This window comes from Cyrtonyx montezumae, unplaced genomic scaffold (genome assembly GCF_038088225.1).
Source record: "Cyrtonyx montezumae isolate F1298 unplaced genomic scaffold, pur_monq_1.0 scaffold_33, whole genome shotgun sequence".
NCBI classification, from domain to species: domain Eukaryota; kingdom Metazoa; phylum Chordata; class Aves; order Galliformes; family Odontophoridae; genus Cyrtonyx; species Cyrtonyx montezumae.
The window spans coordinates 2,693,001-2,720,866 of record NW_027072038.1 but is presented as its reverse complement, the minus strand read 5'-3'; the positions used below and the strand labels follow the sequence as shown (position 1 = coordinate 2,720,866).

General features: G+C 55.1%; 1 protein-coding gene across 4 annotated transcripts in view; it reads right to left on the bottom strand.

The window, feature by feature from the left end:
* The window catches only part of PEBP4 (phosphatidylethanolamine binding protein 4), a 54,773-nt gene that overhangs the window by 17,288 nt on the left and 9,619 nt on the right, over positions 1 to 27,866 (bottom strand). For all 4 annotated transcript variants that reach the window (XM_065745078.1, XM_065745080.1, XM_065745079.1 and 1 more), the window contains exon 4: positions 9,823 to 9,921. In XM_065745078.1, the coding sequence (XP_065601150.1) occupies positions 9,823 to 9,921 (99 nt within the window). The remainder of the gene's footprint in view (positions 1 to 9,822; positions 9,922 to 27,866) is intronic.

The window sequence follows — 27,866 nt, the reverse complement described above, 5'->3', positions numbered from 1 at the left end:
ATGGGGCTGGGAAATGGGGGGCTCATAGTTCCCCTAAAGAGAGGAGTGTTGGGTAATGCTTTGTGCCCATTTCAACACGTGGGTAGGGTACGGTGCGGGCGGCCCAGCAGTGCCCTCTGCTGCCACCCACCTGGGGTCACCATAGGGGACACCGCAGAGGACCCCAATGCTCACCCCGCAGCTCCCGACCATTGCGTGAAGCTCAGATCCAAGATCTTGTATCGCTCCTGTAGGATTTGGTCAAGGTTGGTGCCTCAGTGCCACCACCATCCCCACGGGGACACCAATGGGATTTGGTGGAGGTTGAACCGTTGGTGGCACCATGATCCCCACGGGGACACCAATGGGATTTGGTGGAGGTTGAACCGTTGGTGACACCATGATCCCCACGGGGACACCAATGGGATTTGGTGGAGGTTGAACCATCGGTACCACGGCCATCCATATGGGGCCAACAATGGGATTTGGTGACAGTTGTGCCATTGGTACCACCCCTACCATCCCCATGGGGCCACCCAAGGGGGACTCGGTGCAGGTTGTACCCTCGGGGCCACCGCTGTGCCCGGGTACCTCCAAGCTCCCAAAGCCCCGAGCACCACGAGGTGCAGTGTTTGTGGGTGCAGAGCGATAGGGGGAGGACGGGGAGGGATTTCTTTTTGGGAGATCAGGTGGGAGGCGTGCGGGGATGCCAGCTGGCGATGGGCTGTATTTCTACTGACAAGGCTTTACCCTGTAGGTGTGAGGAATTCCAATTAAATATTCAGCCTATTTGTCTGTGTGTGGGAGAGGGTTTGCTGTGCAGGAGGAAAGCCTCACATTCAGCTCCGTAGTGAACCATTAAGAGAGAAATTAGCTCAGTTCATCAAGGGAAGCCGGCGGAGGGTTTTCCTTGCTCTCCTACCTCGTTCCGGCTCTGGTTTGGAGGCAGTGGGGAGAAAACTCGGCTGTGGTTCTGCAGGAGGACGGGGGGAAAAAGCCCTTTTTTCAGCTGCATCCCTGTCTGGTCCCAAGGAGTGATCGATTCATTGGGAGAGGGTTTGGATTGGGGGGAGGGAGGGGGCAGCGAGCTCGACGGTTTTAATTGCTCTCACATTTACCGGCCACCTCCTTAACGAGTCATTTGCGAGGCGCTAATTAATCGCCTGTGACCAAAAACCTTCTCCTGGAGATGATCTTTCTGAGCCGGCCCCGTAAAAGTTCAGGTTACTTCGATCGAAGGCCCTTTCGGCGTTCACACGCGGGATCGATGGGGCAGCGCCTGCCCACAAGCGATCACCTGGGGACCTCAGTGCCCCCCAGTGCCCCCCAGTGCCCCCCAGTGCCCCCCAGTGCCCCAGGCTTGGCATCATGTCGCCAGCCCCAGTGCCCCGCTGCGATGGTTTTGGGGACGTTTCCAAACCAAACTCCAGCCCAGCGCGGGAGGAACCGCAGGTTTCGTCACTTGCTGGAACTTGACGCGCTTCTGCCCTCGTGAAACGATTTTCCGACTCAGGATATACCCAAATTTGAAATAGAACCCGAAGGACCGACGAGGATAATAATAACTAAAAAAAGGACACAACTTCTTTTTTTTGCTCTTTCACGAAACCACAAACGATATCCTGTTTCCCTTGTGCATTTCGTGGAAGAGAAGTTGTTTGCGACGGGAACCGAGCCGTAATTTTGCTCCGGGCATCTCTCGGAGGAGGAATCCCATCTGGGAGCTGCCCAGAGCCTCCTTCCATCAGCCCCAAATCCCCACTGTAAATTCCAGGTGAGGAATTCATCCCTCCTGCCGACTCCTCCTATGCCACCCGCGGGGTCGGCCTCCTCCCGTGGGGACACGTGGGGACGGCTCTCGCGATGCGTCACCTCCAAACCGAGCGGAGGATGCTCCCTGCCCACTGCCCCACAGGTGCCGAGGGTCACTCCTTCCTTCTTTTTGGGTGCCCTTCAGCTTTGCTGACTCCTGGTGGGGCAGCCAGCTCTCTATTGGGTTTGGGCATCCCCATCCCGCTCTGTGGGTTCGGACCCAAAGATTTTGGCCGCCGGTTTGGGATTGGGATCCGTTTCCTCTCTACATATACATGCTTTTTCTCCCTTTCTTCCTTTCAAAACCCGAAGCCAACGACTCCATAGCAACCCCGCAGCTCCCAGGGTCTGACTGCAGCGCTTTGATCGCGCTGCCGCTTCGTTTAAGGCGATACCCCTGTAGGTGTGAGGAACTCCAATTAAGCATTCCGCTGGCTTGCCGTGTGGGGGACAGGCTCTGCTGTGGAGGAGGGAAGCCTCGGTGACTAATCGCTCAGACACCGCTCGTCTGTGGCACCAGGGGAGGGCAGGCAGAGGGTTTTCCTCCACCGTGCAGCTGCCTCTGCATTCCCTTTTCGGGAGATGCGTGGCTCCCTCCGGGCTGCGGGGCTTCCAGGAGGAAGCTGGAACGATCCCAAGCATCTCCCGGCACGGCCGGGATCCTCTAGCGGATGGATGCTGTTGGGAAGAGGAAGCGGATTCAGGAGGTTCGGGGTGGCTTTGCGCACTGCTTTGTGGGGTGTTGGGATCCCCTCATCGCAGAGCTCCACTGGGGGGTCTCTGTTGTGCGGACCGTGTCACTTGTGGGGTGAGCAGCCCTGCCTGGGGGAGACCCCCCCCCCAGGTTTGGATGGGCATCCCCGGATTCGGATGCGCACCTCCGAATGCGGATGAGCGGCACTAGCTTTGGATGAGCCTTCCTGAACTCGGACTTGCTGCCCTAACTTTGGATGAACATCCCCAAATTTGGATGAGTATCTGTAAATTCTGCCCCAGATTTGAACGGGCACCCCCAAATTTGGATGAGCGACCTCAACTTTGGATGACAGTCCCCAGATTTGGATAGGTAACACCAGCTTGGGAAGAGCATCCCCTGCTTTGGATGAGCAGCCCTCAGTTCAGGCTTGTTTCACCCAATTGGGATGAGCATCCCTCATTTTGGATGAGCACCCCCGAATTCTGACCAGCAATCCTAACCTTGCATGACCACCCCCTGCTCTGGGTGAGCACCCCAAATGTGCACAAGCAGTCCTGACTTTGGATGAGCAGCCCCAAATTTGGATGAGCAGCCCCAAATTTGGATGAGCAGCCCCAAATTTGGATGAGCAGCCCCAAATTCGGATGAGCAACCCTAATTTTGGATGAGCATCCCCAGCTTCAGATCAGCGTTCCCAAATTCAGATGGGCACTCCCACATTCGGATGAGCACCCCCAAATTCGGATGAGCATCCTTAAATTTGGAAGAGCAACCCCGACTTTGGACGATCACCCCCAAGCTTGGATGGGCAGCCCCAAATTCGGTTGAGCACCCTCACATTCGGATGAGCATCCCCAAATTTGGATGAGCATCCCCAGATTCAGACGGGCATTCCCACATTCAGATGAACACCCCCAAATTCAGATGAGCACCCCCACATTCAGATGAGCCCCGACAACTTGGGCCGAGCACCCCCCAACCTCAGCCAGCACCACTCGATTCAGGACACGCATCACCAATCCCTGACGCCCTCCTCCCCAAATCCCCTCCACCACCGCTCCTCTCCGGCCCCATCCACGCAAGGATCCGGCCCCACAGACGCAGGACGCCCCGTAACCCACCCCTCACCCCGCTGCCCGCATAGAGCATCCCCCACTGCCACCACCCCCGCTGCGGGGGGAGGGGGCACGGCCGTGGGCAGCGCAGGACGTGCCGTCCCTCCCCTGCACTTCCCCACGGTGCTTTACATAACTTCTGCTGCTTAGTCACAGCTTCGCCTCTCTTTTTTTTTTTCCCTTCCCCCTTTTTTTTTTTCCTTTTTTTTTTTTCCTTTTTGGAGCGATTTTCTACGCCGCATCATTTCGGCAGGGAAGTCCCTTCCTCTCTCTCTCTCTGTTCCCGTGGTAACGGCACCGATTCTCGTTGCCGGTGATTCACGGCGGGGTGCGGTAGGAGTTCCCTCCTCCGGCCCCACGCTCCCACGCGCGGCCCCGATCATCACCGCTCCGCGCCGCGGATGGGGGACCGTGGCCTCGGGAATCCCACTGTGCACATCCCATAACCCTGCGTGCATCCTATATACCTCCATAGGCATCCTGTGCAGCTCCATGTGCACCCTGTGTACCTAAATATCCATCCTATACACCTCCGTGTGCATCCCATAGATCCCCACGTGCATCCCCTATATCCATCCCATATACCTTCATGTCCATCCTAAGCACCTCCATGCCATGTGCATCATATACACCTCCACATCCACCCTGTACATCTCCATGTGCATCCCATAGATCCCAATGTGCATCCTATATACCCCCATATCCATCCTATACACCTCCATGTGGATCCTATGGATCCTCATGCGCATCCTATGTACCTAGACAGCCATCCTATATATCTCCATGTACATCCTGTATGTCCAATGCAAACTGTGTCCACATACATCCCATGGGCTCCAAACAAAGCTTCCATATACCTTCCATCCCCTATATACGTAGATCTCCATATATAACTCATCCCCTATATGCATAGGGTCTCCATATACACCTCAAAGCCTGTTCATATATAGGATATCCACAAACCTTCCATCTCCTATATACATAGGGTCTCCATATACACCTCAAAGCCTGTTCATATATAGGACATCCACATACCCTCCATCCCCTATATACATAGATCTCCATATACAACTCATCCCCTGTACACGTAGGGTCACCATACGCTTTCGTTGCCTGTACACACGAGGTCTCCATGGCTGTAGGTGTCCATAGGGTCTCAAACCGTCCCCGTCTGATCGTATTTATTCTCTCCTCATTAAGAGGAGCTAATTAACAAACCACCCCTTGAATAAACAGCAGTGACAGTGTTTGCAACCTCGGCGTTACCGGACGGCGATGGATCGTCGGCCTCGGTGCACTGAGCAGAACAGCAGCAACCAGGGAACCCCAAAATCCCACCGGTGCTTGGAGGGAAAGCAGGAGATGGGACCACCCCCCGACCCTGGGGACGTCCCCAAGCCATGCAGCTCCACCACGAGCAACCGAGGTCACCCCAAGCCCCCCAGCCGACCCCACAGATCCACTGTGGGATCACACCGCAACGTGCCGCCTCCTCCGGGAGCACCTGGAGTGTATGGGTTGCTCGGGACACCCCACAAACAATGGCAGATCTCTGCTCCGGGGCAGCATCATCCCAACATCCCATGGTGTGATCCCAAACACAGAATTCAAGGCGAGGAACAGCGAAGCCGTGGGACGCAGCCCCGGTGACAGGAACCTCTTCGTCACCGTCATAATCGTCTCTCCCACCGCGGATCCATGGCAATATAATGATGGTAATCACACAGTGCGTGTCTGTCTGCCTGAAAGCATCGCTGCTCTGGGGCTGGGAGCACGTGTGTGGGGCCAGGAGCTGATCTGTAGGGTTGGGAGCTGGCGTGTAGGGTTGGGAGCTGGTGTGTAGGGTTGGGAGCTGGCGTGTAGGGGTGGGAGCTCATCTGTAGGGTTAGGAGAAGATGTGTAGGGCTGGGAGCTGATCTGTAGGTTGGAAAGCTGATGTGTAGGGTTGGGATCTGATCGGTAGGGCTGGAAGAAGATGTGTAGGGTTGGGAGAAGATCTGTAGGACCCTGCCCGAGCTGGGTCCTCCAGCAGTGAGCCCCAAAGTCCTTTTCCCCCCCAATATTTGCCGACGGCGGCGGTAATGAAATCCCATCTGTTGGCAGAGTGCCACGAGGACACCCGACCTCATCCCCAAAACACGTCCCCAAGAAGGAAACCCAACACAAGGAGCTGTGCCCGGACTGCAAACCCTCTGCGTGGTTTTCCTTTCGCCTTTGTTACTCTTTTTCCTGATTATTTTAAGTAATTATTAATGAAGCTCTCATTAAACGGCAGCGACACGAGCTCGCGCCGGGGAGCGGAACGTTCCGAGTCGCCCATCCCAATGGCGCCGCTCTCCGTTCTTTCCCTTTCTATCACTCGGTTTCATGACCAAAAAGTCGATGAGAATGAGCCCCGCAGAGACGGAACAGAGCTCCGACCATTGCCATCCCCCACCGCCACAATGGTGAACAACACCGAGACCCCGATAACTGCAGTGCCCCTCCACTGATGGGGAGCAACGCCGTTTCCCCACCCGTTGCATCGCTGCCCCACAAATCCCCACTGCTGCCGCAGGACAGGGATGCTCGCGGCGTTGGGGTCGGGGTTGGGTCCTCCGCTTTCCCGCAGCTCCAAGTGCTGATGCTCTGCTTCTCCCCAGAGAAGCATTCCTCTGCTGGCAGCTCCCTGGGGCAGCTTTCCCACACCCACCTCTTCCCGCAGGCAGAGCTCGCATACCCAAAACCTGATTTAGTTTATATATATACACACACACACACACACATATATATATTTATAATTTTTTTTCTTGCTAGATCCCAACCAAAAAGCATCTCCTTCCCTTATCAAATTTAGAATCACGGAACCATCTCATCAAACACCCTTAGTTGGAAAGGACCCGTAAGGATCGTCGAGCCCGACTCCCACCTCGGGCTGCACCTCGCTCTGCCCAGCGTGCTCCGATCACTGCAGCCCTTCTGTTCCCCCCAAAAAAGCCGTGGTTGCACCCACAGCACTTTGGATCAGCTCAGCTCTGGCACTGCACACAGAGAAAAAAGTTTCTTTCCGGGTTCTTGCACCGGGTTGGGGATAGGGTTGGGGACCCCATTGGGGTGCAGGGATGCGAGAACTCCCCCACGTGCTCCTCCCCATCTTCTCGCCACGAGAAAGAAGAAAAACCCTCAAATTTTAAGGTTAATAAAGCTCTTGTTTGCTTAAGATAGCACCTGTTTCTATGGTGACACTTGCAACCCAGAACCTGTTTATCAGCGCGGTGACAAACGCAGGCGCAGGAGCGGGGCCGCTGGTGGCACTGGGACGCTCAGCACCGAGGACAGCGCCGTGACCCCACTGCCGACCCTCCCGTCCTACAAAGCCGACCCGAAGCTTTCCCGAAGGCACAAAGCCACTCCAGGCGTTGGGCGGGGGGGTTCCGTTGGGCACTTTCTCAACCCATGGGCTCCTGTTGGACCCCCAGCCCCTGCGCCCACCCCTGCACCGCTCCGTGCCTCAGTTTCCCCTCGATCCCCACACCAGGAGGAGGGTGCGGGTACGGGCGACGCAGCGCCGAGCCCCGCTCCGCCCCATCTCCATGCGGGGTCTGGTGGCTGCCAGAACCCGTTTCCATAACGACTTTCAGCTACAAACATATTTGGATAAAAATAAAGTTCAAGCGGCGACGCTGCGGCGGAGCACAAATTCGCAGCTCCAGAGGAGGGGGATAAGAACGGCGCTCCATCCCCTGGGCACGATTCTCTCCCTTCCTTTCACCGCATATGAAATGGGGATCCGTGTTTACGGGGTCGGCCCCGGCTCTGCTCCGCTCCCCGATGCTCCGCGGTGTACGCGGGATAATGTGATAAATTCATTTCCAATTCGCTGCATTATCCTTTGAATATTTTAATGACTCATTGAATGGAGTTTAAAAAAAAAAAAAGGGGGAAAAAAAGGCGATTTCAAATGAACAATTATGCTGCATTAGAGTAAAGGCTGATTATATTTAAACACTGCTTGCATGGATAACGGGACATATCGACCTCCGCCTATAAGAGCTAATTTGGCTCTTATCTCTAAATAATTTTACACTGCAAATTACCATGAAAACCTTAAAGGGCTTTAAAAACATTCATCAAAAGATATTATTCCACTTTGCAGCGACGTTTTTATTTAAGTTATTTTGAATGGGAGCGAAAGCATCGCACCGGCACCTGACAAGCGATAAGGAGCAGGGAATGGTACCCAAAGGGGATGGGGGGCTCCCACCCCAACGCTGCCTTTTGGGACACAAACCCGGAGTCGGCCCTGTCGTGGTTGTATGGCTTTTCATCGGCGTCCCACGCCCTCGGTGCATGTCAGGGTGCTTTGAGCGTTCCCAAATTTAGGGTTTCTCGAGGGTGCAGTGGCTACAGGTGGAAGATGCCTTCGGGGAGGGAGTCCATGTGTATGGGTGCATATATATGGGAATCCTTATACGGGTGTGTATGTATATGTGTAAGGAAATGCATCTACGCACCCATAGTGTGAGGATGGAGCATGCTGAATAACCACGGTCGGGGCCAATGGAGACGCAGCGCTCAGCGACGGAGGAACTGTACCCCAAATTCACCTTTTCTCCCCCAGATCCATCCTGCTGCTAAAGGAGACCCCTCCTCCCACCCTGGGAGGGAGATTTCCGACCTCAGCACCGACTCACACCATCACAGAACCGTAGGGCTTGGAAGGGATCTCTGGACATCATCGAGTCCGACCCCTCTGCCAAAGCAGCTCCCAGCCCGGGCTGCACAGCTCGGCGTCCAGGTGGGTCCTGAACGTCTCCAGAGAAGGAGACCCCACCACCTCTGTGCGCAGCTCCAGTGCCCTTCTTGGCCACCAGGGCACGGTGCTCACGGCCAACCTGTCACCACCAGGACCCCCAGGTCCCCCTCCTCAGCGCTCCTCATCCCCGACCCATCCCAGTGCAAATTCCTCCCCAGCTGCAAACTCCACACCGGCCCACGTTAAACCTCATCCGTTTCCCTTCTGCCCAACTCTGCAGTGCAGCTCCTTCCAACCATTCGTGCCGATTGGAATCCCCCATCTCTGCTCCAAAGATCTTAGGCTCGAAATAAGAAAAAAAATAGGCAAAAAACAAGAGAAGAAAACCACAATAATTAGCAATAACGAACGCCTCAGAAGGAGCCGTGCGCAGAAGGGAAAACAAGAGCTCAAGATCTTTTTTTTTTTTCCTGGCGTTTAGTAAATATTAAAATTAATGAGAGACTTCCGAGACCCCGTTGTTAGAAATGCAGAAGGGCTTCTGTGAAGGATTTTATATATATATATATACATTAAAAAATAATAAGAAGAACAAAATAACAGAACGAAAGGCCCTGGACACGTATCCCTGCAATTATTCCCAATGATTTATGGGTTTTTTTTTTTTGTTATTTTTTCAGCCAAATTTTGAAATCTGCAGAAAGTATTAATATCTGATTTTAATTTGCTCGATATTCCCATTAAAAAACAACAACGAAAAAGAAACACACCACAACCAATTCTAATTAAGGTATCTGTACAAAAAGCCCTCAGCGGTAATTTCGGAGGATAATAGCGGAGAGTGACGAGATATTTCTTGCCGAACGCGCGCTGCAAATTAATTGTTATCTTAATTAGACTTCAGATTATTGGTGAGGTTGATTCAGAGCCGGAACACCTCCACTTTCAGGAGATGAGAGGAGGAGTGGAGCGCACTGATTTGCCCCAAACCCCTCTGGAAGTGACGCGACGACCGAAGGGTCCCCACCCATCGCGCGGTGCGAAACCCGAAGCAGAAATATGGCATTCAGCACCAAAAACGCTGCCTTGTTTTTCCTGCCCCCTCCCTCTCAGACCTTCGCCGGAACCACTGGGTGTTTTTTTTCCCCCCCTTCCCCTCCCAAAATAGGTCCGACAACGCGAGCTCTCGCGAGCGCCTCGCTCCCTGCGCAGACAGAGCTGCGGGTGAGGGGTCCGCGAGGTGCCTTGCTTATCCAACCTGAGTGATGCTATGCGGCGTTTCTTTAGGAAAGGGCAAAAAAAAAAAAAACCAAAAAAAAAAGAAAAGCAGCAGTATTTTAAGCCCAGCGTCGCCCCACACGGCCTCAGGAAGCGCTCCCCTCCCTCCACGCCGAGCGCCATTCGCGGTTCTCCCCTTTGGGATCTCACCCTCGGAATGAACGGCCGTGGGGATGTCCCCGCCCTCCCCCTATGGGGACACTCACGGGGACGTCGGTGAGCAGCCAGTGCCTCCAGAAGCGGCTCCGGGGGTTGGCTCTGCTGGGAGCGTCGGGGTCCACCAGCATCACCACGTACTTCTTCCTCTGCGAGAGAAAAGAGAGCGTTGGGGCAACGGGGTGGGGTGCACGGGGCCGTGCTGGTGGAGCGTGAGCGAGGAGCAGCCTGCCCCCACAGCACTGCTTTTCGCCCTTCCCGTGCACGCTTTGAGGTGTCTCAGAAAACGAGGAGAACCTGCAAGGCAGGGGGAACGAGCAAGGAGGGGAACGCGAGGCGTGCGGACACCCGACGGGACCCCGATGACCCCAAAAGGGTTTTGTTTTGGTGTACATCCAAATGAAAGTGCTCAGGGTTGGCCCCCTGACCCTGTAACACACGGCAGGGATTTCTGCTCTCCTGCAATAGGATGTTTCCTGCGGGGGCCCCTGGAGCCCCACTCCCTCGATGAGGGCACCCCGCACCCCACGGTGCCACCGGTGCAGGGATTTGGGGCCCCGCAGGTTTGGATGACCTCTGGAGGTTCGTGGGAGGAAAATCTGATCTGCGAGGATTTGTGAGGGCCTCGGGAGACGGATTAACCCACAAACAGACGGATGAAGGGACCTCTCCTAACGAGACCTCCAGGTGCCACCTCCAGGGGCTGAGATTTCAGGGAACCGCCGCGGGATTGAGCCACAACTTCTCATCCACGGAGCCAGAACTCCGTACCCAAACCCCCGCCTCGGGAAATCGGGCAGGGATCTCACAGCGGGATCACTGCACCTCTGCTCCATCCCCCCCCCCCCCCAACCCCCCACGTCACCGTGCCCCCAAAGCCACGCACGGCTCAGCCGCGTCCCCTTTCTAATGTGGATTTAAACCCACTGAGCAGAGGGCTCGCAACGGTTGCAGAGAAAATCCTGTGTGCTGATGCAACCTGCCCCCGAGCAAGGTGCAGGGCCTTCATCCCAGCTCGGTTCAACGCAATCGCTTTGCAACGGGCTTATGCCAAGCGTGCAGATGCGTGTACCCCCCCCCCCCCCCCCCACTCCACCCCAAAAAAATGGGTCACTATGGGATGGAGATGGGGACACGGCGCTCACAGCTGCAGCGTCGCCCGGAGCACCGCGGAGGAGCGGAAATATTTTCGTGCCGAAAACGAGAAGGAGGAGGGATTGGGGAGGGGGGAGTGGTGGAGGGGGAAGGAATAAAAGCCCAACAACCCCAAAACCCCGCTCGGCAAGTGTGAAGGAATTTGAGCTCTAACTTTAGGGAGGGTGCAGCGCTGAGCACGGCGCTGCTGAAGCTCTCGTTTCTCCTTGGGAGCCCAGCTGGTGGGAACAGAACGTGTAGTCATGGGACTGTCATCGTGTGCTGTCCAGGTTAACATGTAGCATTTCTATTACTATTAACAGACTTTCTGCTCCTCGCTCCATCTGTTCTTCGAAATAATTGCAGTTGTACAGACCATGCCTTCGCTGCAGGCAGGCTCTGGGGAGAGGGTAGCGCTTTTATGCGAGGAAAGGGGAAAAAAAAAAAAAAATTAAAAAAATAAATTAAAAAAAAAGGGAAAAAAAAATTAAAAAAAGGGAGGAAAAAAAAATAAAAGCAAGTGTTAAAAAATAACAGCAAACACGAGAATAGAGTGCAAGCGGAGTTAGCAGCAGGCTCGTGATTGGGTGCAGATTGTGGCCTAGAAAGGTGCTGTGCACGCGGAGCGGGGCGGACCCCCACGGGGGACGGGCATGGGGTCGGTCCCAAGCCTGCATCCCGTTGGGTGCAGCGGGGCTGTGAGGATGAGGGGGGGCCTTCATCCCGTTGGGTGCAGCGGGGCTGTGAGGATGAGGGGGGCCTTCATCCTGTTGGGTGCAGCGGGGCTGTGAGGATGAGGAGGGGTTTCTTGCACTGCTGTGTGCAGGGAGCAGTGCCCTGCGTGGCCCCACTGCACTGCACGAAGGGATGGGGTTTTGCTCCCTGGTCGGCTGCCCCACACGGGGCTGGCCAAAAACCCAAAGCGCCGTGTGCCATCCCAAAACCCCAAAGCGCTCCCGTTGCGGCCGCTCCCGGTCCTGCACGGGTTGGGAAACGCGGGGAGTGGGATTTGAGTGGGAGAGAGGGGATTTGTGCACCGGGATTACGGGGAACCGTGCAGGAATTAAGGATTTATCCGAAGGAGAGCACGCAGGGTGCTAAGCCACACACATGTAGGGAGAGCAGTTTCCTTGGAAACGAGCGCACATGGAAGCGGCACACACGCGGACCCGGCGGGCGACGGCGTTTCCCCGGCAGCAGAAGTGGGGTTTTGGGATTGGGGTGTGTGCTGCAATGGGATCCAGGCTTTGGCGGCCCGGGTAGCCGTGGAAATTCGGAGTCAAAGGGAAGGAGCCGAGTGATGAGCAAAGCCACAGCCCAACGTGCGCTGTTCGGCACCAATAAAGGGTTTGGGAACGTCCCAGTTGGGGCTGACCTCGAGGTGCAGGACGAGGGGGGTGGGATGAGGGATGCGGGATGAAGAGTGTGGAATTTGGGATGCGGGGTGAGGGATGCAGGATGCAAGGTGTGGGATGAGGGGTGTGGGGGGCGGGATGTAAGATGCAGGGTGCAGGATGTGGGATGTAGGGTGCGAGATGCAGGATGTGGGCTGCAGGGTGTGGGATGTAGGGTGCAGGATGCAAGATGCGGGATGGGGGATGCAGGATATGGGATATGAGACGGGGGATGCAGGATGCAAGATGCGGGATGCAGGATGTGGGGTGTGGGATGTGAGACGTGATGCAAGATGCGTGAGGCAGGGTGCAGGATGCGGGATGTGGGGTGCAGGATGGGGGATGCAGGGTGCAGGATGTGAGATGTGGGGTGTGGGAGGTGTGATGTGGGGTGCAGGGTGCGGGATGCGGGATGCAGGGTGCAGGGTGCAGGATGTGAGATGTGGGGTGTGGGAGGTGAGATGTGGGGTGCAGGATGCGGGATGCAGGGTGTGGGATACGGGATGACGGATAAGGGATGCGGGACACGGGGTGCGGGATGCTGCCTGCACGCCGTGCAGGAGCTGGAGCTGCTGCTCCCCCTGCGCGGTGGAAGCACCACAAGCACCAGCTGAGAGCTCAGAGTCAATCTGGGCTTTTTTCTTGGCTCGTCCCCAGTACTAAAAAGTTTCTATAACGGGCACGTAGTTAGCAATTCTGCTGCTGATGCTTCGCCAAAGAGAGATTCTAGCTCCTTCTCCCGTGGCTAACGGGGGGTGGGGGGGGGGGTGAGGCAGGAGAAAAAACTGTTTGCAGCCGAGTTGGGTGTTGTGGGAGCAGTGTTTCGAGGTGGTTTTTACCTTTCTAATTGAAACCAGAGCCTCGCTGCTTTCCCCGTGCAAAATAGGTCAGCAATATTAACCCTCCTCAGCAGGACTTGCCCAAGGGGACATGTGGCACAATCTCAGCACTTGACCCAAAGCATCTCATCCCCCCCCCCCTGCGCCGCCCAAGGGAACTTCATTGACTTTCTAACAGGCTTTGCCCCCCCAACCCCCCCAGCTCCCCGGGGAGCTGAGGCAGCCAAATATTTATGCAGCCCGATGTCCGGATAATAAGGGATTAATGCGGGGTCGTTACGGTGAGCGCGTCGATTTGTAAGGCTTATTCCCCACCGGAGGCCCTTGGGATGGTTTGGGAAATGGGTTCTTTGCTCCAAAAGGAGAGCAGCTTGCTTTCCCGTGGAAACGTCCCGCGCTCACGGTGCAGCGATGCGCAGAACAGGGCGAGCTTCCCCGAGGTGCACGCTCCACCTGAGCGGATCTGTTTGCAGCAGGGCTGGGAGGTGCCCGTGCACACGCGGTGCGTGTTTTTGGGAGGGAGGGGAGCAGCACGCTGTCCCCCTTGTTCACAGACCCCGGAGCAAAACTGAGCTCCATCCGCATCACAACCACCACGGGATGCAGTCCCAAAGCCAGGACCCGACGGCGGGGACGCTGAGCCCCATTGCTGCCCCTCTCCATCCGGGGAGACGACCAAACGGAACAAAACAGCACAAACTAAAGCGCCCTGTGCCACCCCTTCCCCGCGTGCTCCATCCCCGCTTCTCCCCTATCTATTTATGCACACGGCGAGCTAACGAGCTCTTCGCTAACGAGCATCCCCATCTCGGAGCCGGGACGTTGGCCGTGGCTCGGGACCGGCCACGCCGGGATCAGGGCGCGAGGAGGAGGTGGCAGAGCCGCAGCCGTCCGTCCCAATTACCGTCACGCGCGGGGACACATGGGCTGCTGGCGTTTGACATTTGCTGCACAATATTTTGATGCAAAATGGCACCTCCGTCACAAATTATTTTGCAAATCTTGGCTTGGGTCCGGGTGGGTTTTTCTGCGCTCTGTGTGTGTGTGTGTGTGGATTGTTTTGCTGGGGAGCGTTGCACGGGGTGACCTGCCACGAGCAAAGGGAAGGTCCATCGCTTCTCTGCTCTACGCATGCCATTGGGTTGGCCAAAAAGCAAACGTTCCCCCATCTCAGCAGACCCCACAACGGCATTTTCCCCTTTTCCACTCTATTTTTTTTTCCTCTGATCCGTGGGATGGAGCTGAAGCAGAGCTGCCCCCATCCCCCAGCATCGAGGTCGGGGTCGCGGATCTGGGAACCGCTGCACTCGATGCCATCAGACACCTTGGGAAGCTGAAATGACTTTAAATGCCTAAACATTTTAAAACAAACCCCGGAACAATTCAGCTCCAACTCCTCGCCCGCTCTCTCTCGCTCTCCCTCTCTCTCTCCCATTTTTACGGTTTCCAGAGCTGTTTTACGCCTCATTACCTGCACACTGTGAGTGATGTCTGTCGGTCCTAGAGCTGTAAATACCTTAAATCATGCTTCATTAAGAATATCTATGGTGCTATTAAAGAGCTATAATAGACAACGAGTTAACAGATGATTAAATATGAACTCCATTTGTGTCACTCACCAGCGTGCAAGGAAGAGGCTTTAAGTTTCTAAACTCGCTCTCATTATCTGGCAAAGTGCGGCTGGGGAGGGGAGCGCGTTGGGATGCTGGCACGGGCACGCGAGCATCCCACGGAGGCTCTGAGATGACAGTGAGGAGGGCCCTTTGCCGGGCAGATAGAACTCGGTGACAAAAGTGACAGATTGGGTGCTGGTGCTGGGAAGCCAGGAATTTGAAAAAGAAACAAAATAAAGGATGGAGGAGGGTGAGGATGGGGTGGGGTGAGAGAGGGTGGGATGGATGCGGTGGGTGGGATGGGGTGGGATGGGATGGGGTGGGATGGGATGGGATGGGAGGGGTTGGGATGGGATGGGAGGGGTTGGGATGGGATGGGAGGGGTTGGGATGGGATGGGGTGGGGTGGGGTGGGGTGGGGTGGGGTGGGATGGGATGGGATGGGATGGGATGGGATGGGATGGGATGGGATGGGATGGGATGGGATGGGATGGGATGGGGTGGGGTGGGGTGGGATGGGAGGGATGGTGTGGGATGGGATGGGTGGGATGAGATGGGATAGGATGGGAGGGGATGGGTTGGGATGGAGGGGATAGGTGGGATAGGGTGGGATGGGATGGGATGGGATGGGATGGGATGGAGTGGATGGGATGGGATAGGAAGAGATGAGATGGATGTGGTGAGATAGGGTGGGATGGGATGGGATGGGATGGGATGGGATGGGATGGGATGGGATGGGATGGGATGGGATGGGATGGGATGGAATGGGATGGCATGAGGAGGGTGAGGGGGTACCCAAGTGGAAAGAATAGAGGAAAACACTGGGATGGATTCAGAAGCAAAGCATTGCTACTTTCCCCAATAAAATAATACAAAGGTGCAAAGGAACTGGAAAAAAAAATAATAAAGCACAAACTCAACGATTATTAATAGCATTAAAATCTCACGAGCGCACAAAATACCGGGGAGGAATTAAATAACGAACACCGCGTTATTTTCCGGATTGAATTCTGACTCTTCCAAACGGAAAGCGCCCGGAGCTCCGCCGGCTCCTCGCTTCTCATTCCCCTGCACACCTCAACCCCCGGCCCTGACCCCCACGGACCCCCACCGCCCCCGGGGCCGTGCGGGAGGACGGGGGTGCTGGGGGCCGTGGGGGCCGGTAATTGAATCTCGGCGTTTCTCTGCGACCGGGCGATTAAGCGAGTTGGAAATGCCATTTCCGAAGCGTCGCAGCAGCGATGCGCCCGCGGCTCCTTATCATTTGCTGCCGTCCTCTCTGCTCCCCGCTGCCTGACCTCTCCTCGCTGCCGGCCCCGGGGTCGAGGGAAGAAATTAATGCTGGAGCCCCTGGGGAGCACAGGGAGATTGCAGGAGGATGAAGGATGAGAGCAGAGCATCCAGAGCGGGAGCGCCTTTGGGAATGCACTCATGGTGTCCTAAAGCACCGCAGGCGCCCCAGAGTGGCGTGGTTCGGGGGCACGGTGGGGATGGGTTGGTGGCTGGACACCTCCGAGAGCTTTCCGACCTCAGTGAAACTACAGCTGGGATGGGTTGGGGTTGGATTTGGTGGTCTTAGGAATTCTTTTCCGCTCTGAATGTTTCTGTGATTCTATGGGCGTGGTGGCGATGGGTTGGCAGTTGGACTTAGCGGACTTTTCCAACCTCTGCGATCCCACAGCTCTCTGAACACCCATCCCAAGTGCACCACCAGCACCCGCTGAGCCAACGCAACGAGCTGCTCTGGCAAGAAGGGTTTGGAAACAGCTCCATGCCAGGAGAGAAGAGCTGCTCAGCTCAGAACTTCCCTCCCTAGTAAAATATTTAATAATAAACCCACAACAGAAGCCAACTGTCTCTTGGATGTGGCTTTCACGTGGAGGTTAATAGGATTTTTACTCCCATCCAAACTCTTCCTTTTATTTATTTATTTTTTCTTCCCCCTTCTAACGTATGTTTTGTTCTCGCATCTCCATCTTGTCATGCCAAATCAAACACAAACCCCACGGACACAGCCTGGCCGGGAGCGACGAGCACCCACGTCACGGCGCATCCATCTCCAGCACGCCGACCCCCGCCCCGATCACTTTGTTAATCAATACCCCCGAAGCTTTAAATAATATCTTAAGCGATAAAAACATCCGCCTTCATGTGTTCATTTCCACGCCGCCTCGTTTCTTTGAAATCCCTGAAAAAATAAAAAATAAAAAACCCCAAACCGGGAAGCTTAAACGAATCCTACGAAAAGGAACAGTGCATCATTAACGCAGCCAGATCCGCATCGCAGCCTGCAGCAATTACTGGCCGGTGAAACACTGCAAGCTGTGAAGAGCTTTCATTACTGGGGGTGCTGCAGGTCGCTCACCTCTGTCCAATCTCACGCTAAAACAAGCATTTTCTGCACCGTGGATTCCAGCTTCATTTAAATCCGTAATTGCTTTGATTTGGGTACATATGGAGCGCGGGGACTTTCATGACTGGGAAATCTATTAGGCAATAAGTCGGTGACTTTTAGGGAGATGCAGCCTCGGTGTGTGGCCTGCTCCCACCCCAGTCAGCAAGGGGGGCTGCGTGGAAAACGGCATTTCTCCCAACCTAGAACTAACTGTTGACTTCTCCCCTTGTCTCCCAGGTGCGAGGGTGCTCAGCCTCCCTCAGTTCTCCCCTCTCCCATCCTGCACGTGGGATGGAAACGGGTACGGTTTTCCCCTCTTTACACACAGGAGGCACGGGGGCTTCCCCCGTCCTTGCTCCATTTTTCCATGTCTTTCTAAGCAAAGTTCATCTTCTAGCAATGGGCAGCTCCACCCCGCGGGCATTAAGGAACCGTCCCCGATTGATCCATCAGTGATTGACCGAGCTGTGACTGATAGGGCTGGGATTGATCGAGCTGCAATGAACGCCTTTGTACCGACTGTGGGCCGCGTCCCAGCGCTGTGCGCTGCACCGAGGGTGCGTTGCAGGAGCCAGAAACAAACGGCCCTGGGTTGGTACCCAGCCCCGCACGCGAGTGCCTTCCAGGAGCGCGTTAAACGATGCGATTAACATCTGTCACGTGCGCTCCACTCTCTATATCAGTCTCTCCCGGGGGAAAGAGCTGCACGTGCCGAGGAAGGGTTTGTTTTGGTGGGGTTGCATTGTGGGTTATTTCTTTTTTTTTCAAGCACACGGTGTGGGGGTGAGGATTCATCCTCTCCGTGCAAAGCACCGCAGTGTAGGGTTGGGGATGGGTGCTGGCACCCTGCAGCCAAGCCCTTATTCCTCCCTCCCCAGTGGCTCTGCACGTTTCCATCCATGCCCTCTCCACCCTGTTGCCATTGAGCAACCACTGATGGCCAAGCACGGCCCAGCCTGATCCGAGCCCCAAAAACAGCCCCGAATTCCAGCACAGAGCCGGTGCAGGCGTGGCGGGGCTGCTCCCATTCCTGGCAACACTCAGCATGGATTTCAACACCGGGTGGGGATGACGCGGTCGGGAATCCAACAGCGACGCCGTAACCCAGTGGAGAAGTTGGTAGGAAAAAGGGGAACAGAGTGAAGTGGGACAGTCTGTGGGTGACCACATTTCATGAGAGCAGAGCAGAAAGGACGCGGCGCTTGCGGAGGGATTCCACGCTCCCCCAGTGGGATGCTGGCCGAATTTTGTGTGGCCAACATCAGTGTTGGGAGGGATGGAGAGCGCTCCCGAAAAGCCAGGGCCCTTCTAATTGATTCCTCCGGGTTATCTCCTGGCTCTAATTGCAGCACAAACATTTGGTGATGTAATTATCGCAGCACACAGAGGAGGTGAGGGAGGGTCGGATTCCTTCGGGTCTCGTGGTGGGTGAAAGGGAGAGCAGCACGGATTCCAGGTGATAAAGCCCCGCTCAAGGTGGGCTTTGTGGCACTGCTTTTCCTTTTTTCCTTCAGCTCGATACACTGAAAGTAAAATTCTGCCTTAAAGCAGCTCATCCGGGGGGGAAATAATCCACTCAACGTTAGATTATCAGCCAGAGCACATTTGCATTAGAATAGGACAGCGGAGCTCCCGGGATAGAGCGAGATCCACCCTGGGAGCTTGAGCTACAAAACATGCAAAATCAGCAAAAAAATAAAAGAAAAATTAGGGGGAAAAGAATAATTGAAGAAGAAGAAGAGCAGCACTGAGATGCAAAGTGTTACGCCCGGTGTCCCCGAGCGGGGCGACATCGTCCCCGAGCCGCCCAGCGGGACGCGGAGTGGGTGCAGCTCTGCGCTGCTCACCTTTCCTGCAGCTGTCAAAATGAAGCCGTCGCCGCGCTGCAAATGTGACGGTGCCCTCGGGCTACAACGGGAGACATGGGCAAATTAATGAGGATGTGACAGAGTTTACGGGTCGGATTAGACTCCTCTCTCGTGTCCGCGCTCGGCGCGAGGCTGGAAATTGACGGAGAAGAAGGGGAAGCGGAGGGTGAGGGACCGTGAGGGTTTTCGGGAGCGTGCGTGCTCACCAAAGGAGCAATCCTGTCCTTGTCACAAGTCATCAGCGCGTGGTGGACGAGCACGGAGCGCTCGGTCCCTGCGGGAGGAGTGGGGATGGATCCTCACCTCCCTGCAGAGCTGCAAGCAGCCTCGCGGCTCTCCTGCTCCATTTCCCCAGTTGGAAATAAAGGAACACCATCTTTTAGGGTTTTCCTGTTCTCTGCTCTTTTTTTCCCCATTGGGAAGCAGCTCTCTTTTTTCACCCCGTTGCTGTAGTTGGGGAAGGGGTTCGCTTCTCCTTTCGAAGGCAGCTGGCTCAAGCACCGAGCACCCACGGTGCCAAAGCAGGCAACCTTTGGAAACACCCCAAAGTGGTCACTTCTGAAAATGCCCTCATGTCAGGCCCCATACGACCCCATAGCCAATACACCCACATCATCCCCTACACGACCCCATAGCTAATACCTCTATATCATCCCCTATACGACCCCATAGCCAATACCCCTACTTCAGCCCCTCAGACCCCATAACCTGTGCCCAAGCCATGCCACCCCATCGGAGCAGCCCTTGGGATGTGCGGGGTCTTGGGGACCCCGACAGGGGCAGATCCCCACGCTCACATCAAAACAGAGCTCGGAGCAATCCCGAAGCAGCCCCTCGAGCCCAAACAGCAGCGCGTTTTTGGGAGCCGCTCCAAGCTCCGCCGCTTAGGGCCCATCTCCAAATATCTCCCGACGAGTTTATTTATGGAAAAGCAAATCAGTCCAAGGCGTTCGCGGCTCGGGAATATTTCACACTGATCGGGTGAGGGCGGATTTCTCCCTGACGCCGCGGACCCGCTTGCCACGGGAGCCCCAAACTGGTCGGACCGGCTCTTTAATTTAGCTCCTACCCATTCTGCTTAATGAACTGGGGCTGCGCGCTGATGAAAAGCGGTAGAAATGCGTTGGAGGAGGAGGAGGAGGAGGGGGAGGAGGAGGAGGAGCAGAGGTGCTCGGGGCTCCCCCAGCCACCCCCATGGCACGCTGCCCAGCACCAAGGACAGGGGCAGGAGCCCCGCTAATAGATGCCTGCCACCCTACGTGGGCATCAACGCTTCCCCTCCGTCACCTCTCCGGGCACGGCCGGGCCGTTACAAACAGCTCTCACATCCCTGGAAGACGTCTCAGAGTCATGCACCGGGTTGGAAATGTCTCCCATTATAATTATGACTCATTCGTGACTCAGTGACATTTCTGAAATTAAAAAGCGTTCGCTCGCCCGGCCCTTTGCTGCCCCACTTGGCCGCCGTGTGAGAACCGACAACTCATTTTTGATGCCGTTTTCCCGTACAAACAACCCCAGTCCCCAGCGCCCCGTGGCCCACGGGGGTTCACCTTCACACCCCGGATCGGGACCTGAACCCAACGTGGGCTCCATTGAGCCGGAGACGCGGCGCTGATGCACTTCTCATCTTCCAAGGGCCAAATCCAGGGCAGGGAACGCCGCGCATCGCAACCCCCCGCGGCACAATTATCCCTCCCCGTCCCTCTCTGCAGCTCTGTTATTAAAGCACTAGATTCTACCGGCGGGGAGGAAGCACCGAAACCCCAACAAATCCCATCGGAAACCCAAAGCTGCAGAAGAGCTCCGTGAACACGGCTGCCGGAGCCGGGATGGGAGCGGAGCCGGAGCCACCCTCCCTCTTTCTTCACTATTATGTCTCTCTGTTTTGATGATGATTTAATCTCTCGGCGATGAGGGCTGCCTGGCTGGGATACAGAGAGCTCCGGGCAGCACCGAGGGAACCGCGGGATCTAAAACGGGAGGAGGAAGCATCGGCAGCAGCGACGCTGATTGACAGTGAATGAAATGAAGCGGCCAAATTTCATTGTGGTGGTTTGAAATCCCAGGACGACGCGGCGTGCTGATGGATCCTTTCCTGGGGTCGTGCCGGAGCTGGTGTTCGCCTTTCATCCCGATTCCGTGCGCTGTTTCGGAGCCTGCCACTTTTCGCACGCGTCGGTGGGGTTTTAATTGCACCCTCCCGGTGCATCCCAAAGCTGAGATGGACGTGCAAAGCACAACGGCAGCGAATCGCACCAGGAAATAGCCCAGCACTGCTCTCCCAAAACCTGGATCTTTGCTGGGAAAACCGTGACCACGGGGAGTTGCCATCACCATATGGGTCCCTATAACGCGTGGGTCCCCACCGCCATATGAATCCCCATCGCCGTGTGGGTCTCCTTCATCCTATGGGTCCCCATCGCTGTGTGGGTCCCCACTACCATATGGGTCCTATAACCGTATGGGTCCTCATCACCATATGGTTCTCCATCCCCATCGCCATGTGGGTCTCCATTGCCATATGAATTCCCATCGCTGTATGGGTCTCCATTGCCATATGGGTCTCCTTCACCCTATAGGTCCCCACCGCCATCCAGATGCCCGTCACCGGATGGCTCCCTATGGGTGCCCATCACCATATGGGCCCCTATAACCATACGGGTCCGCATTGCCATACAGGTCCCCATCGCCATATGTGCCCTATAACCACACGGGTTTACATTTCCATATGGGTTCATATCACCATATGGATAACACTATTTGGGTCCCCATCACCGCACGGGTCCCCATCACCCATATGTGTCCCAAAAACAGCAGCCGGGTCCAAGCAGTTCAGGGATGGACAGGTGCAGAGAAGCTTTAAGAACACGAACCCCACAAAATATTATATCACATAAAACATTTGATATACAATGTGGTTGAAGAGGGAGTCAGCCTCACCTTCACTTTTTGGGAGAGAAAAAAATAGCTGTCCGGGCAGAAGTGTGGGCCTGGGGGAAGGAGAGCTCTAGAACCCAAAATAAAGGGGGGGGGGTGGGGGGGGGAAAGGAGGAGTAGAAAATTATTATTTCAGTTACAATGAGAATGTATTTTATTAGAAAATACGGATTCATCTTTGATGCTGGGTACCAAGAAAAGCAATATCCAGGGCTATAATACCCCATCTCTGTGCCGGGAGAATGAGTTATTAAATCAGGAGATGAATGGCTCGCGCTGCAGCTAACTGCTCCCGTTAAGGGAAAAATAGTTATAAACTTAAGAGAAAAAGTTATAAACTTGCTCTTTGCCCCAAACCTCATTCCTCCCCCTCCCCTCCCCTCCCCCCCCCACCCCCCCGTCTCCTCTCATCGATTTCTCCAGCTGAGAAACATTCAGGAGGGAATTTTTAATCGAAGTACTCTTTTTCTTTCCCTCTTCAAAAAAGTGCATTTCGAGGGATTTTCCTTCCCCCCCTCCCCCCCCCTTTCTTCCCCCACCTTTAGGAAAACACACATGAGGAATAAAAATAACCCAGCTGCGCGCAGCTCAATGGTGGGGAAGTGGGGAGGATGTAAATGAAGGTGCATTCTTATGTATAGCAGCGCATCCCTCAGCCCCGCGGCACGGCGCTCGGCGCCTCTGTTCTGCATGAATAAATATGTATAAAAATGGAGTGCTGCAAAGGACTTAAACCTGATCACCGAGATAGTGTTTCTCAGAGGCTGCGAGCGAACGCGAGCCACCGGCTTTTCTTCTTTTTCTCACTATTTATGTAAAGGAGCATTGAAATGGTAATGCGGCGTTGCCCACCCCGTGCGAGAGGATCGCGGGTCTCTTGGATTTGCTGCAGGAGAGTTTGGATTGTGACGGTGTTGGGGGCACAGAGGTGGGAGGTGACGGTGGTGGGCACGGTGGCATCCACTGGAGCAGATGCTGTGAGCTGGGGTTGTGTTGGTTCGTTGGATCTGGGGCAAAAAGGGAATGAAATGGGGCACGTTGGCGTGGGGTGGAGCCAACCAACATCAGGATGCTGGGATCTTCTCTGTGAACTCAGAACATGGCATTGATTGGGGGCATGGGCGCCCCAACACATAGGGCTGGGATGGACGTGTAGGGTTGGGGTGGATGCGTAGGGTTGGGATGGATGCATAGGGTTGGGAATGGACAGGTAGGGTTGGGATGGATGCATAGGGTTGGGAATGGACAGGTAGGGCTGGGATGGAAAAGTAGTATTGGGATGGACACATAGGGTTGGGAATGGGAGTGTAGGGTTGTGATATACCTTTAGGGTTGGGATGGACACGTAGAGTTGGGAATGAACATGTAGGGTTGTGATATACATTTAGGGTTGGGATGGACACGTAGGGTTGGGAATGGATGTGTAGGGTTGTGAAATAAATTTAGGGTTGGGATGGACACACAGGGTTGGGAATGGGCATGTAGAGTTGGGATGGATGTGTCAAGTTGGGAATGAACATGTATGGCTGGGATGGACGTGTAGGGTTGTGATGCATATTTAGGGTTGAGATGGACATGTAGGGTTGGGAATGGACACATAGCATCGGGATGGATGCATAGGGTTGGGATGGACATCTACAGCTGGAATGGAGTCATAGGATTGGGAATGGGCACACAGGGCTGGGGAAGACCTTCCTGGGCACCACATCTAATTTTCAGAGAGTACTCTGCTGATTGCTTCGGGGTGCCGCAACCATCCCCATTCAACCCACACACACCTCGCTGCCTGAAGTCCAGCACAGCCCACCAGGAAAGCACTCCTGACTTTGAAAACCACGTGAAGCAGACATCCTTTAACCCTCCTCCTGACTCGATTACCCCAAACAAGCCATTACCCAGAGTGCCGTTTAGACAGCTCCATCCCACAGTCCCCAACTACAGCTCGGGAAGGGCAGCACAGAGCAGGGCACGGCCGCAGCCCCTCCCCATACGAATCCATCCCACTTCCCACCACCCCATGCAGCTTCACCCCCAGGTATGGGGGCCCCGAACCCTTCCGGCACGGCGCTGGCTGCGTTACACAACCCTGCTCGGGAGATCCTACGTGGGCAGACGTGGGCTTTCCTCTGAATTGACAACAGCTCTCGCTGCAGCTCAGCAGAACATGAGCAGCTTACATAAACAGCTTCAGAGTTACCCTGCGTGTGGGCTGCACACCGAGGGGGGGAGCAGGAAGCCGGCTTCCCCCCCTCTTTTTTTTTTTTCCCCTCTAAAACAAACCAAACCCGAACAGCTCCTTGTGGGGGAATGGCAGCGCGAGAGAAATGACTCAAGTGTTTTGTAACTTGTCACATTCGAAGCTGCAATTTGGAGGCAGGAAGGAACAATCCAAAATAGTCTCCCCAACCCCAGCTTGTATAACCCAGATCCTCCGTCCCATCCCTTCTGCGGGGACGAGGGGGACATCGCTGCCGCAGATTAGCAGCTGCATAAAGGCGGGCGGGTTCGGGGTTGCTGCAGGGTGGGGAGCGCAGGAAGAGTCCCCAAATTGGGAAGAATTACTCATCTGTGAGGATGGTTCCTGTGCTGGCAAAGAGGCACCGGGGAAGTTGTGCAGGGGAGGATGGAGAGGAGATGCTTTGGGGATTGGTGAGATGTTCCAGGGATTGGGAGGAGATGCTCCAGGGGTTGGGGAGGATGCTATGGGATTGGGGAGGAGTTGCTCTGTGAACGGGGAGGAGACGCTCCAAGGGCTGGGGAGAAGACGCTCTGGGATTGGGGAGGGAATGCTCCAGGGACTGGGGAGGAGATGATCCGGGGACTGGGAAGGGGATGCGTTAGGGATGGGGAGGAGGTGCTCAGGGAATGGGGAGGAGAAGCTCCAAGGACTGGGGAGGGTGTGGATGCTCAGAGCCCCACAGGAAGGCAGCACGTCCCAGGATGCCATCCCACACTGAGGATGATGCTCAGGAAGCGCATCCAGAGTGGGACAGCAGCAAAGAGCAGACTGCCCTGAGCAGTGGGGCATCCCAATGGCTGCACAAAGGCACCAGGAGTCCCAGGCACCAAAACTGCACCACGAGGAGGCACGGTGCAGAGGTGCACGTCTGTGCACAGAGTTACCCAACGCAGCCAGAGATGGGCCCTCGGTTGAGCATCATTTCAGGCCCCTACAAATCCCATTTCCAAGGCGTGAGTGTCAGCAGGAGTGGCCTGCCTCATGCTATAAACCCTCCCGCCCACCCAAAGCACCACTGATTTCTTTTAAAAAGCCCAGGCATGTCCCCTGGGTGGCAGAAGACTCAATAAAAGTGACACTGCTCCTCGGGGCTCATTGATCTGCCATCGATGGGAGTGATGTGCAGCCCCAGATGGGCTCTGGCACGTGGCTCCGTGGGTCCGGGGCAGCGCTTCCCGAGGGGCTCCTCAAAAATTAAATGGGTGGGAAGATGAAAGGAGGGGAGAGCTCCGCTGCCCCTTCGCTCACATCACCCCACTGCCCACGCAACGAAGGGGAAAGCAGAAGATGTGATTTGGCCTGGGTTCTTCTGCTTCCAAAATGCAACACCGTGGACTTGGCGATCCCAAAAACGCTTCCACGCACCCGACGCATCCCCGCAGATTTTGGATTTTGCAAGTTGGAGCACCAACAGTTCCCTGCAACAGGGAGGGACGAATTCCTGACTCCTCGATAAGAGCACTGCTTGGGACGTGCCCATCCCAACCCCACAGCGTGTCCCAGTGCAATGCACACACTCCAACTTTGACACGGCACACACCCGCGGGCGCAACACAATTATCTCCCGGAGCCGAGCACTGATGGATGGAAGTTTTAATTACCAAACCTTTCCATCCTCCCCCACATATGCAAAAAAGTGCATTTTCTGGCATGTTTATTTAATAATAAAATATGACAAAATTATATGTTTGTTGGGATAAGCGCACACAGCGTGTGGAAAGCACACGAGGAGACAAAGTTGGTTTTGTCACCGGAGCTGAGAACACACACACGCTCATCTCTGTGGCCCCGTGTCGTTCGGCCACGGGTTGTGGTGGCATTTCCTCCCTTTGCAGATTGACGTGCACATGTCCCCATCTCTCAATTCACCCAAAGAGAAGAGCGATTGCCTTAATCACCATGGACAGGGCCAAAGGGTGCCCCTGTCACCCATCAGTATCATTTAGGGCTTGGGAAGTGCCCAACTCCTATAGGGGATGCCAATCAGTGCTCCGTGCTCATATCAGTCTTCATTTCATCCAGTCCCCAACACCGTTGTCTCCTTCGTGCACAGACGTTGTGCTGTAACAGCATCTGATGGAGCCGGGTCCCCAACGCCAGAACGCGGTCAGCGGCCCCAAAATCAGAGCAGAGCATCACTGGGGACACATCCAGCCCCACACGCTGCACCCAAGCCCTACACCGACGCCTTGAGCCCCCTCCTCCTTACAGCCCTACGACGCTGCAGTGGGAGCGTTCCCCCCTTGGAAATTTCGCAGCCAACCTGCTAATGAGTCTTTGTGAACCTTGTGCCTTCTTACCTCTAATTGTACAGCCTGCTCGGATTTGAGCTCTGTGGACAGCCTCACATTTGGTTTAGAATTATAGGCTGAGTGGCTGTTCTCTCCTATTATTGTGCTGTCAATCTTGTATTAGCACATTATAATATGGTACACTGAATGCATCTGTTCTGTATATCACAAGTCCTAATTGTCATTTGTTGAATCACTTTGTCTTATATGATTGTTAAGCAATTATTTCATCCAAAGCGGCTTAAACTTTGATTACTGTATAGTGTTTACGGGGATCAAAGTAAAATCGTCGGCTGCTTCAAACATTTTTGCAGCTGAAGCAGGCACAAGTGTCTGTCCTAGACACACACGGATGCCAATACATAAGCAATGAGGAGCGCGGATTTGATGACCTGGAGGTTCTTGCCATCTCTATTTGTCCAGGGTGGTTAAACGTCCAGCAAACGTGTAGGTAATGAACCAGATGCAAAGTGACGTATCTGCCAGGATCGCTCACGGAGAAACGCTCTCGTGGCGTGGCACCAGCTGTCCCCCACAGTGGGGTCGGGTGCTGAGCACCAACCCACCCGTTGCGACGAAGATGCCCCATGAAACACGGAGGAAGGAGAGCAGCGCTCTGCTCGGGGATGCACAGCTAGGGTTGCATCCTCGACCCGAAATCTGTAGCTTGGGTCAGCGGAGGACAGCGTGGAGCAATGCAGTTCTGCTTTTTCTCCAGCTCGAATAGGCACTCTGCTTGCTCGCAGGCTTTGCCCCACCGCAGCACAGCCCTCTGAAGTCGGGGTGATGGGATACCCAGGCGCCGTCGGGGGAAATGGGAACCCAAAGGAGGGCAGGAGGGAGGGGCTCGGCACCAGGGGCTTGGGTAATCCCATAATATCTGGCTGACAGAGTGGGGAAGGAATGCGAGCCCATTGTTGGTTTTTTTTTTGTTTTGTTTTGTTTTAAGTAGCCCGGACAGCATTGAGAGAAAAACGCTGGTGGCTCCTCAACCCCAGATGGTGCCACGAGCCAGCGAGGATGCACAAACTGTCAAGAGAAATTCTGCTTAAAAACGTCTCCTTTAATGAGAGTTGAATTTAACCTGAGCGCCGCTCCGAAGCCCCTCGCCCAGCCAGCTGCAAATCACTGCTTGACACAACTAGAGCACGGCCCCACCGGGACATTAAGCAGATCCTCTCCTCCTTTTGTTAAAGGCTAATGAATTTACCCAGAGAAGTAATTTTCTAAATAATGGGCTCCAGACCCTAGAGCACAGAAACCTTTATAAATCACAGCTGTCCCCAGATGTTCACAAAAGGAGGAGGGGGATAGAGAAGGACGTGGCTGTGGTTCTGGTCCCAGAGCAGCACAGCTCTGTGCACGGAGTTCTGCTGCATGCA